Raw genomic sequence first — 13,091 nt, 5'->3', positions numbered from 1 at the left:
AATAATTTACAAATATTGTAATATGATATTATTGAACCCAGATTTATCACAGTATCACATCGAACGTATAGTGCTAGTGGGTTGAAAGAGAGAGTGAGTGAGAGAGAGACTTAATAGTATAACAATAGTAATGTATCTCTACATTCTTCCCCCAAAATATCCATTTGTGCTTTACTCTTCCTATGTTTTTATAAAATTCATGTTATTTTTAGAAATGTCGATAACATCTCATATTTTTCTTGTTGTCGATCTGTCATCGCTACTCTTTCTTCAGATAGCCCATTACTAAACACATCTCTGTATTCCCCACTCTTAAGTTGCTCGTAAGTTGGCGAGACGGTTGTTGTTGCAAACCATTTGTTTGTCCATTTGGGGGAGTCAATTTCTTAGTCACAGAGATATGTTCGGAGTCCAATGAAATCACACAACGTGGAGGTGATAGAAAAATAAATAAAAAAAATCGTTTTAGCACAGGGTAATATTTCTCTCGTGTTATTCTGCATGACTCAGGTGTTATTGTAGTGATATTCATGTGTTATTGTGTTCTGAGAATATTCCTGGTGTTATAATAGCACAATAACACATCAATACCATTACAATAACACATGAATAACGCGAAATAACACGGGAGGAAAATTCCCGTGTTACCGGGCTAGATCACAGGAAAACGATTTTTTTTTTTTTCTTTCAGCTCCACGTGAAGGAATTTCATTGCACTCCAAACTTATCTCTGCATCCGGAGGCCGGACGTAATAATTTTTCTTCTTAGTTCAGTCAATTGATTCGACAAATCTTTAAGCTCGATTGAATCAATCCCTTCGAGGTAAATTTTAATTAATTCTTATACCAGATTTAACTTGATCAGCTTCCGTCCACGATAGTCTGCCATAAGCGACAAGGATGCATGGGATGGCATTATTTATAATTATTTTATTTTAATTAAATACTTTATAGCGTAAAATTCAGGCATTAAAAATTAAAATTAAAAAAAAAAATTTCGGGGTCAACACGGGACTCATTTGTCCATTTCGTCGCCCAATAGTAATTAATTCTTTTCCAAAAAAAATGATAGTTAGTTTGTAAATATGGAGCCGACTTGTTCGTGTTCGACTCGTTTATATTTCGAGCTAAAAAAGTGTGTTCGTGTTCGGTTAGCTTGCTTAGAGAGCCGAACACTAGCCGTTTACGAGCAAAGTAACATTTTGACAACTTAATCATGTAGCCATCAGATGTTAAGGATTGAGGCAAGATTTAAAACATTATTTGAATCTAAGTTAATAATTTTTTATTCTATTTTATTCATTAATACTTTTAATTGATTATAAATCTTTGTACCCTTGTAGTCAATTAAATTTAAAAAAAAAATTACACATCAAAGATATATATATAATTAATTAGTAGTATTTTGAGCCGAACACGAACAAATAAATATTTGTTTCTGTTGTTTGTGTTCGGCTCGTTAACTTAGCGAACGAGCGGAACACGAGGTGTTGGCGAACAACGAGCTGTTTTGACAGTCCTATTTGTAAATATAAATATTTAGGTGTTGTATTTGTAAATACATAAGAATTGTGTGGTATTTAAATTGCATGGGTCAATCTGAACCGTCCCTTAAAAAGGTACCATAAAAAATCCAACGGTTAGTAGTAGCTAGTTAGCTTAGATTCCTCCTTGACCACCTTCAGGTCTTTCCCCAAGTAAGCAAAATTACTGACCGGGCCCACAATCCCACGGACTACCGTCTCGCAAAAAGGAGGGGGCATAATCGTCATTTACTCAGCTGCTGACGACGGTGTTTTTAGTTAACGGCGCTACTAAAGCCTCGTCCATCGAGCCGCATTGTACCGCGTTTCGTTCTTATTCTCCTCTCTGTGCTCCCCCGTCCGCCATTAGCGCCGCTCGACTCCGTATCCATAGATTCATCGAAGAAACTGTAAAAAGTTTCCCGATTTCAGGTTTTTATGCTGTTCTGCATATCTCGCTCTCCACAACGGTGTGCATTTCGTCGACGACAATGGTTTCCTTAACCGATTCACAGATCCCTTCGTCTCCGAGCCCTTGCTCTTTATCTGTCAAAATCCAGAGGTCCCATGGGCGTTCTATGCGGACTATTCGATCTAATCTGTTTCAGAGCGGACGGGATTGCTCGCCGGAGCGAGGGCCGACAGCAGCGCGGTCTGCTGCGGTGTCTGAGGTTTTGACGGATTCCGTTGTTGATTTCCGGCTAATAGAGCTCACTGCTGGTTACATGAAGTCGGAGGCTAAATCAGATAAGAGGGAAGATGCAACTGAGCTTCTCGAGCTGTCGAGGGATTTCTCCGATTTCTCTAGCTTCAACTCCGATATCTCCGGCGAGCTCCAGCGGCTGGCTTCTGTTTGTGATAGCAAATCCCCACAGAGTGTGATGGAGGGGACGGATAGTATGGAGCATGAGGCCGCCGACGCTGATGATGTTGCCTCAACTGAGATCCTCGACTTCACTTCTCCGGAGGAGGTGGAACCAGTAGTCAAATCATGTGCGGAGACACTGATGGACTCCTCTAGTCCGATTGAATCGAAGCGCACAGCAGCTGCGAAGATCCGTCTTCTCGCTAAACACCGATCCGATTTCCGCGAGCTCATCGGTCTTTCCGGCGCTATCCAGTCCTTGATCCCCTTGCTTCGAAGCACGGATCCTGCTGCGCAAGAAAATGCCGTCACAGCCCTCCTCAACCTCTCCCTTCAAGAATCAAACAAAAACCCCATCACTGACGCCGGTGCGATCAAACCTCTAGTGTACGCGCTGCGTACCGGTACGTCAACTGCAAAGCAGAACGCGGCATGCGCGCTGCTTAACCTGTCGATGATCGAGGACAACCGCATCACAATCGGGGTATGCGGTGCTATCCCTCCACTGGTTTCGCTTATGGTGAATGGTTCGAGCAGGGGGAAGAAGGACGCGTTGACGACGATGTACAAGCTGTGCTCCGCGCGGCAGAACAAGGAGCGGGCGGTGAGCGCAGGTGCTGTAGCTCCGCTTGTCGGTTTAGTTTCGGAACGAAGTGGGGGTGTCGCTGAGAAGGCGATGGTGGTGCTGAATAGCTTAGCAGCGATAGGAGAGGGAAGGGAGGCGATTGTGCAGGAAGGAGGGATTCCGGCGCTTGTGGAGGCGATTGAGGATGGTCCGGCGAAGGGGAAGGAGTTTGCTGTGCTCACTCTGCTTCAGCTCTGCGCTGATTCTGCGCGCAACCGCGGATTGCTTGTGCGGGAAGGCGCGATTCCGCCGCTTGTCGCGCTTTCGCAGTCCGGTTCCGCTCGTGCCAAACACAAGGTGCGTTTGCATTAGAGATTTTTCTCCCGCAGTTAAAACTGGAATTTTTGAATAATTTTTTTTATAGAAAAAATTTAATTTTCAGTAGATTTATTTTCTCAGAACGTCATACATTCTTTTTTAGCTTTTATATATTAACATTCCATTTTTTTTTAATCTGCACGGTATGATCTTTGAAAATTACACACATAACCCCACCATTTGGGTAATGTTATAAATCTTGAAAAGTTATGGGGCCCATTGGGAAAAAAATATTGCATAGTGCTAGTTTATTTCTTTGTTGTTCATGTGTTATATGTTATTCAGATGTTATTTTGTTCTCGTAATTTTCCTAGTGTTATACTAAACATAATAAACATCAATAACGCTTGAGTAACACACAATAACAGTGGAATAACACACAATAACACTTGAACAACACGGGATGAATATTCCATTATTTTACTAGACAAATTTTATTTATTTATTTTTTTCATCAGTACTCCGAATCAAATGAAAAAGTAAAATAACACTTGAACAACACCACGGGATGAATATTCCATTATTTTACTAGACAAATTTTATTTATTTATTTTTTTCATCAGTACTCCGAATCAAATGAAAAAGTAAGGTCACAGAAAAAAAAAATATATCAGCCCGATAACATGTGTTATTTATATGTTATTCATGTGTTGTATGTTATTCAGATGTTATTTTGTTCTCGAAATTTTCCTGGTGTTATACTAAACACAATAAAAATCAATAACACTTGAGTAACACACAATAACAGTGGAATAACACACAATAACACTTGAACAACACTGGATGAATATTTCATTCTATTACTAGACTTTTTTTTTTTTTTTTTTTTTTTTTTTTTTTTGGTTTTTTTCTTGGATTCTTTCTTCATGGAGTTGATGCAATATTTTTTGCCCGTTGGGATGTATAATTTTGTTGAAATAATTCTGACGGAATATTATTTTAGGGGTATCTTTGACATTAAAAATTTTAACTTTGTTCTTTAGTTTAAATTTGCAGTTAAAACCCTCAAATTTTTGTAATTTATAGTAATAGACGCTCACATGTGTCTGTTTTACTGTCTCGCAGGCGGAGACGCTATTGGGATATCTGCGGGAGGCGCGGGAGGAGGGCGGTGGATTGGGCGCGAACGCTCGCCGTATGCGTAGGATGTGACACGTGGCTTGTTCCCGATTGTGCTATAGTTTGGTTTATTTTGTTCCGCGGGTGTAAAGTTGGTTGGAGGGTACAGTGTGGTAGTGTAAATAAGATAATTGTGGTGGATTTGTGTGAGTTTTTTCCAGCAATGATGAGGATGGAGGCATGCAACCACCACATGATGGAATTTATGGGACGATATGGGTTGTAATGCTAACTTTATTTTAGGAAGACTTTGATTTTCTTTTTTTTTTAATGAATTTTTAATGAGGGCGGACTTAAATTGGATATTTTTTTTAAAAAAAAAATTAAATTAAATTATTTAATATTTAACCTTTTGGTTAAAATTCTAAAGAAAAAATTTGGATTAATTTTACTGATATAATAATTGGATTTAGTTAATTTTGTGTGAAAATGATTTTGAATTTGAAGTGAATTAGTGAGTATTTTAGGGTTTTAAAAGCTTTTTTAATATTTCAATAAATAATTTAATCGATTTTATGTGCTTTTTTTGTTTAGGGTTTAGAAATATTACTTTTAATGCCAAATTTATTGTTTATTTAATTGTCCCTAAAATGTTATTGGGCTAATATAATTATTGATATTGTCCTTAAAAAATCATATTGATCTGCATGAATCTCGTTATACATTTGGGTCAAAGGTTTTAAAAATCAAATTTGAAAATGTCTCTGATGAAGTGTTGCAGCGAGACAAACAAAACAAAATAGAAAATGGTTTGATATAAGTCAAAGTGAGTCTATATCATACACTTAAAATTTAAAGAGAAGTTTTAGAACATGTTGTGAAAGGTCAAATGATCTTCAAATTTGGTAAGTTAGTCAAATCAATCGTCTCGATGAGACTTATAAGAATTCAACGAGTCTAATATCCCATAATTCTGACATCATTAATGAATTCAAATACTCGTAAAATAATATGCAAATAAAGAAATCATTGGGCGGTTTGATGGACATATCAAATTCATGTAATATTTACACGGGATGTGACTTCCAAAATTTATACATAGATCCTCACTTTCTTCATGAGGGGGACCTGAACTTGGAAGAAAATGTTGAAGGGAGCTCCATGTTCTTGGGGATTTTTGAGCTTATCAACATCGAATCAAATAATCTCAAAATATGACAAGCTCATAGTTGAAACAACCGTCTTAACAAGAATTCAACGAGCCTAAGATCACTTAACTTTAACATAATTAATGCATTTAAATACTCATAAAATTATTCTAATCAAAAGAATCACTCTAGGCAACCCGATTGAGTAGTTCGAATTCATGTGATATTTATAGAGGAATGTACTACTAAAATTTATAAATAAACCTCACTCTCTTAATGAAAGGGGACATGGACTTAGAAGATAAGATTAAAGGGAGCTCCAAGCTCTTCAAGATTCCCATGTTCCACTCTTCGAATCGTCATTGTCAACAGACCAATGTTGCTCGGTCGTCGTCGCTATCATCGTCGTTGAGCCGTCGACACCGTTAGATAATCGCTATTCGGCCATCGTTGTCCAACGGTCCTGGCGACTAGTCCAGCATCAAGCTATTGTCGACACTTTTATTAGACCACTATTTCCCGGTCGCAGTCATCATTGCTAAACGAATATTTCTGCATGGACATCATCACCAACATTTTTGTAACTTCGGCGCCATCGGACCATTTCTACCTGGTTTTCTCCACCACAACCATCAAACCATCATTGCTCGATTGCCTCTGCCACCGTACAAGTGATGCATGATTGTAGTCATCGGGTTGTCATCACCGTCATCGCCCAGGGGTTGTCTCGGGGCCATCAATTTCATGTTGCCATCACGATCATGTTGTTGTGATTGTCGCCGTTGTTGCGACACACCGTCTCCATCTTTTGATCATCATCTTCCAGTTGCTGCTATGTTGGATCGTTGGTGCCTGGTCCCAGCCACTATCGTGGTATATTGTTGTTATCACTAGATCACCATGCACAACCACCACTACCATCACGGTGCACCATCATTGATAAATCACTGTCATCTGACAATACTACCAATGTTGTCGAATTATTGTTGCCTAATAATCACCACCATTGATCAAATTTTCAACACAGTGTCTGTGTCTACGCTTTCAACTCTTCTTTTGCATGCATGTGTGTTGAATTAATGTATAATGTAAGATGTTAATATATCACCCTACTACGTAACAGACACACAAATAAAAGAAAAATTGATATAATCTTGAAGTCATTATTGATCATTATCCCTTCAAAATGAGTGTTTTTTCTCCTATTTAAAACTACAATGTTTGAACTCCATAAAAAACTCTTTATTTTGGTTCACAATGAGTATGGCCAAAGAGGATGGACATTTCAAAGTTGTTTAAAATCTCAATCACTTCATTGTGGTCCAACCTCGATCATTCTTGTCCACAAAAGTCAAGATAACTATTTATGGTTGTGCCGCCAGCTTTTCTATTAATTGCACTTGTAGTATTTCTTAGCTCATTATCTATCAATGCTATAGAGCCAAGTGGAATAATACTACAAGCACAAATGAAATATTTAAATGTATGTTATCATAAATCTAATATAAAAACTTTCATGTGTCAATTCTTAGCTGTTGGGTCAAGTTTCACGCAACTTATGACTCAATCATGTCCCTCTTCAAGATATTTTGCACATGAAGTGTAGCAAGTGGATCACTAGACTTTCATGTTAGGATGAAATTTGTTGGTTTAAGGCTATTTATTAAATAGATAATCAATGTGAATAAAAATGTGAAGAATGTAAATTTAGCTAATCATTTTTTTTCAATATATTGTTATTATATGGAGCCTGATTGTGTTGACGAGTATTGATTTTAGCAAAATTGTTTATTATATACAATGCTCCAATATTAAGAAGACAACATCGCCACACCCGATATTGATTTAGAATTCGAGAGCACGATCTTCCAACGCCAAGATGCAAAGCCCCAATGTCAAAATCAACAACGCTGTAACGCACATTCCAACTATTAGAACTTGAGAGCACGACAATGTAGCGCCCTTGATGCAAGCTCCAACGCCCATTGGAGCACTTTTTTGCGACACTCTCGCGCTCGCAACTGATTTTTGGGTTGTACCTACTTGTTCTATGGTCTTTGTCAACATGATTAAGATTGGATTTTGATTTTTCTCTTGTGTAAAGAGGAGAATGAGTGCCCTAAATTATTCCAAAGTGTGGAGAAACATGAGTGTGGGGTAATATGTACAATTCTCCCCATTGTCTTCATAAATGATTTCTCAGTGGTTTTGCTCCGTGAGATTTTCCCGTCTCCGAGTTTTTCCACATTAAATATTGCGCTCTTTATATTTTTTGTTTCCCTATTGTATACACTAGAACTACAAACATGAATCTCAAAACAATCGAGCAGCCCATGATAATGGTCGAATAATCGAGGTATCAGATCAAAAAAGCACAAACAATGGTATCAGAACAGTTCATTCAACAACTGACTGTCTGGTTGAAGTCAATCGGCCTACTATGACAAAGGATTCAATCGACGAACCACACCCACAGTCTCGATGTTCTAAAAGCTTCTTATAAGGGCCCCTGATTGTAGCTAGTCGACCGACCGACCTTTTACTTCGGCAGGCGCAACTGTCATACGATCGATCACCTCAATTGACCGAACTTAAACAGATCAACTAGTTTGTTGCTGTCATATTCGAATTCAAATTATAATACATATTTGGCATATAATCAACACAATTAATCACATTAAGGGCGATTTTCATGATTGTTCTTTTCTTTCTGTAATTGTACAAATAGATCTCGATAAATAGAAGACAAAAATACGAAGATGGGGACTCTTTTGGCTCTAACTCTCAAGGCGTGTTCACAAAAAACAACTTAGGATTCAACATCTTAGAAGGTGATGTGGTTAGCATGGACAAGCCCTAGATGAAAAGCAGAGCCAACTATGAAGGAGAATATATGAAGAGAGTAATAGCGCCCATAGAGTTCAATAGAGAATTTATGTGTTGAGACATATAAGAAAAGGTTCAGGCAATGTGAACTCAAATAATGGACTGGTTCGAGGCTCTTCAAATGATCTTGATGCTGCAAAACACCCAACCATCACCAATGGAGGGAGAGTCTTGGAGAACCCACCCCCAGCCAGCACCCAACAGTTGGCCCGATGACCGACATGGACCAGAAGATTCCCAATCAATAGACAACACCGCATCTACGACGATAGTCCCACATAGGGTGGATTGAGTAGGAAAATTCGCAAGGCGGCAACCTCCTCCTACATAGCGGATACATTTGAGCCCATGGTCGACATATGGGATGATAAATCCCGCACAAAATCAACGGCATGACCTCCAAACGCTCCCACTGAAGAATCGACCATCACCGTCAAGGACTCAGTCCTCCTTGTGCGCTGCTCCATGTCCCTTGAGGAAGACAACCGCCACTTTGATTGCTCTTGTTTAAAGCCGGTGGTGGGCAAAGGGTAGGGGGTCAATGCCCTTCTGCAATGATTACTGGCAGAAGCCCCGCTTATTCAGCCTGCAGATCGACCACTACAACGGGGGAGGAGTCTGCAGCCTCCCGACCTATTTATCTGCATTGGAATAATATCAAAATTTTTTTAAAACCATCAACGACCAAGGAAAGTTTTTGCATACCCATAAATCTGTCTATAGAAGAAATGGACATAAGAGTCTTCTCACCCTCTTGCGAAAAGGTAACTCCACCATCCCGTAGTAGCGGCAGAGGAGAGACGATGATTAATGTATACACCCCAAAACAACTAACAAACTGTTAAGCTACCAAGTTGTCAAGCTCACATGTCGAGTTGCTAAGATGACAAGCTGAATTGTCAAGCTGTCGAATTGACAAATTCATCTACAAATTGCAAAGTTGTAGAGTTCAGTTACAAGGAATAGCATGACATAAAGCTGCAGATCATGATATAAAATTGCATGATATAATATAAAGACATAAAATATGACATAACATTATATAACTATATATTTATATTTTTATTTTACGTAATAGTAAAAATACAATTAAGACTTATAAATAGTGTTCAAAACCCGAGAAGGGCTCTCTCTTTTGATGGGCTCCTCCTTCTCTCTTTCTCTTTTTCTCTTTCTTCTCATCAAGAACAGTCGGATTTGGGCATAACTCACAGATATTATGAAACCCGATATCATATCATCACAGGAATAAAATCACATGACAAATAAAACAAACATTAATATTTCAAACTAAAATATAACTTCTTATATGCATATTTTTAATATGTTTATAATACTAAAGTACTATGTATGAAATTATTAAATTTTAAGATTATGATATATAGGGAAATAATAATTATGATATTTAAGTCAATTTTCATATTTATTAATGATTAGCTTAATTTTCAACCATAAATAGCGCAGTTATGTACGTTATTTACTGGTCACCTATCAACTTAATTAAATTAGTTATGATGCTCCTTCGATCACACTGTACTTAACTGGAGGCAGCAATTCATTGGCTGTTAACCAACATTTCGCTCCCACTTCATTAATAGCAAACTATGACCTGCTTTTCTAATCGAATTTATGATTGGGGCATTATAGTAATTCTCTTTTTTTTTTATATAATTAGAAAATAAATATTTTTTAAATATTTTGATGTATTTTATATCAAAAAGAGATTAATTTTATTATATTGTAAATAAAAATGTGTCGGTATTGATCATGAAAAAATCTAATGATTGAGAATGAAAGAATACGACGAATGAGAGCTCTCAACGGAAAAATATGAGCTCCATTTTTCTAAACAAGTGAGGCTGTCTGTGCCAAAACCAGTAAGACAAAAATCGATTGAATCACGAGACGGATCAATGACAAACTGAAGATATAAGAATTAGTCGAAACAATTAGGAAGATTTCGTTCCTTAACATCGCTAAACATCCCAGAGACATCCGAACTCCCCTCATCAAGGGTCAGTGGCCGACAAATGGGCCATATCAATTGGCTGACTCATGCCGACCAAAATCAGCAAACCATGTTGATCCCATCAAGCCGACCGAATCTCAATTGATCGAGACAGACCAAATTGAGCTTAACCAGCCGACCAAAGAAGTAGCCGGGGGATAGAATCATACATATAAAGTTTCAAGAATAATTTTTATAGCCCACTTTAGAGCAGGGGCAAATATATAATATATTATATTGTACTCTCTCCCCTATAAAAATAGAGATCATTTCATGAATAAGACATGATTGATATAACGTTTTAATGTTCAATCATCTCTCTCTCTTTACTTATGGTATATTCCAGAAGTGTGATTTAGCGACAAATCAAGATTCAACGACAAACATTTTAAAATTTGTCATATATGAACACTTATTACTACTATATTATTAGGGCATTTACATAGAGACCACCCAATTCTTTTGTATTTATATATATAGCACATTTATTTTACATTTATACCACTAAAATCTTTCATATCACATAAAAAAATATTACCATTTTGATTTTTTAAATAGTAAGATGCTCTTCTTCATGTAAATATAATTTGGTATGCATGTATAAGTTCAAATTTGTGTTAGGTAAATATATAGAAATTGAGTGATAAACATATAAATATTCCTTAAATTATTTGTTGTATTATTGAATGATAACACTTGATACCATAAATTAAGGATATATTTTCGTACAATAAAAATACCATTAAGCGGATCTTCCGTGGATCCAACGACTTCGAGCGGAGCATGATGACCAAACAGAGCTCTACTTGAATAAGCAAAGATGCATAGAGGACGATCGAGTGATAGTAGTCAACCGACTGGAGACTTATCAAGCGACCGACTAAGTGTCAACTAACACAGAAGCCAGTCAAAATAGAGATTACGAGTCAACATATATTCATCAATTATTGTCATGAAGCTAGTTGATTATGAGTCAATCGATTAAACAGGGTCAAGACAATAATTTTATTCCCATACTAATCCTAACCCCATTTAAATAGAGAAATATTGAATGTAATAGAGGTCATTAAAACCACATATAAAAATACATCATCCCTCTCGTATGTCACTGCGAACATTTTTCTCTCATTTTCACACTCCATTTCTTGTGCGTGCTTCACGAAAAAAATATAAGTTCGATAATTTGAAGTAGAATTACCTTGCTTAAATCATGTTGATCTGTCTCTACCTAAAATCGCAGAGACCAATGCCTTCGATACTGGCTACGAAGGAATTATAAAGCAAAAATCATTAAATTAAGAACAATTAGTTCAATTTACATCTCTCAAATGGAATACCGGTCAAGAAAAAATATTCTATCATCAAGAAAGAAATATTTTTATCCTAAAATATATTATAAATTTCAAGATGATTTATTAAATATAAAATTTTTATTAAGAATTGATTGTAATTCATTTATATATATATTATAAAAATATATCAAAATTTTTATTTCTAACTTTGCTAGCTGACAAGTATAATAATTTAATTTTTATTTTGATATTAAATATATTAAATATTTTTAGATATTATATTATTAAAGTTAGGCCCACATGTCCCACAAATAAAGTTAGGCCCACATGCATAGACATGGCCAGCGCCATTCCAGCTGGCAATATTTAGGAGTTTGTTTATCTTATTTTAAATATATATATATATATATATTTTTAATTTTTTTTGAAAATTTAAAGAATTTATTTAAATATTTTAGAAATTCTAAAAATAAGCTTAAAATAAATATAAATATATATTTAGAAATTAAATAAATTTAATTTTATGTTAAAATATAAGCAAATATATAAATAAAAGCGATTCCTTACTTGGTTTATAAATATATTATTTATTACCAGCAAATTAAAATATAAAAATGATGTAATTTCAGCCACAAATATATGTATTTTATTTATGAATCAAAGTTAATAATTTTATCATTAAATTACGGATAAAGGCGATAATGATGTAGATATGCAAATAATTAATTAAAGCGTGGGCTTTTGGTGATAAATTAATTATATCAAAGTTTGGTGTTGGTTGTATTAGAGAAGGACATTAACCCTTTAATTATTAAGTTTAATTTAAACTAATAGTAAATTATCAAGCTAGGCTATATATCCTTCCATTAATAAATATTGATTATCTAGTTTATCCACTAAGATAATCTTTCTTGATTTAGTCGATCTGAGGGTTTGGAACGCACTAGACCGCTTTATCGGATGGTTGTCCCGAGTTTGATGGATTAGTAATAATGTTCGGTTGGCCGGCTGCACAGGATAGCTCGTACTCGAGTAGCTCATCAATTCTAGGGGTGTCGATTTGGGTTCATGGGTCGGGTTTAGGTATGGCCTGAACTGTTTGACTTGAACCGGACTCAAATTTTAAACGGGCTAGAAAGGCTAACTCGAATCCGACCCTTGTAACTTAATATAAATTTGGGTTAATTTTAATAAAAGTGGATTATATTTATAGAATTTGTACAACACTTTGCATCTTTAAAGGGTTACCTAATTACTTGTGCATGTTTCATTTGTTGACCGCTCTATAATATGGCTTTTGAATTTAGCTCAAAGATGGCCGCTTGAAAATTGATCAAATTTTGGCTCGGATCGAAATAAATGAGCCC

General features: G+C 36.2%; 1 protein-coding gene across 1 annotated transcript; it reads left to right on the top strand.

The window, feature by feature from the left end:
• Positions 1-1,565: 1,565 nt before the first annotated feature.
• LOC110020864 (U-box domain-containing protein 4-like) lies at positions 1,566-4,534 on the top strand. The gene is made up of 2 exons (XM_020719132.1): positions 1,566-3,310; positions 4,397-4,534. Exons 1-2 carry the CDS (start codon positions 2,015-2,017, stop codon positions 4,481-4,483), a joined length of 1,383 nt encoding a protein of 460 aa, XP_020574791.1. The 5' UTR covers positions 1,566-2,014; the 3' UTR covers positions 4,484-4,534.
• The last annotated feature ends 8,557 nt before the right edge of the window (positions 4,535-13,091 follow it).

Source organism: Phalaenopsis equestris, unplaced genomic scaffold (genome assembly GCF_001263595.1).
Source record: "Phalaenopsis equestris unplaced genomic scaffold, ASM126359v1 Scaffold000107, whole genome shotgun sequence".
NCBI lineage: Eukaryota > Viridiplantae > Streptophyta > Magnoliopsida > Asparagales > Orchidaceae > Phalaenopsis > Phalaenopsis equestris.
The sequence above is the reverse complement of the archived record's forward strand: the minus strand, read 5'-3'. Positions and strand labels throughout refer to the sequence as shown.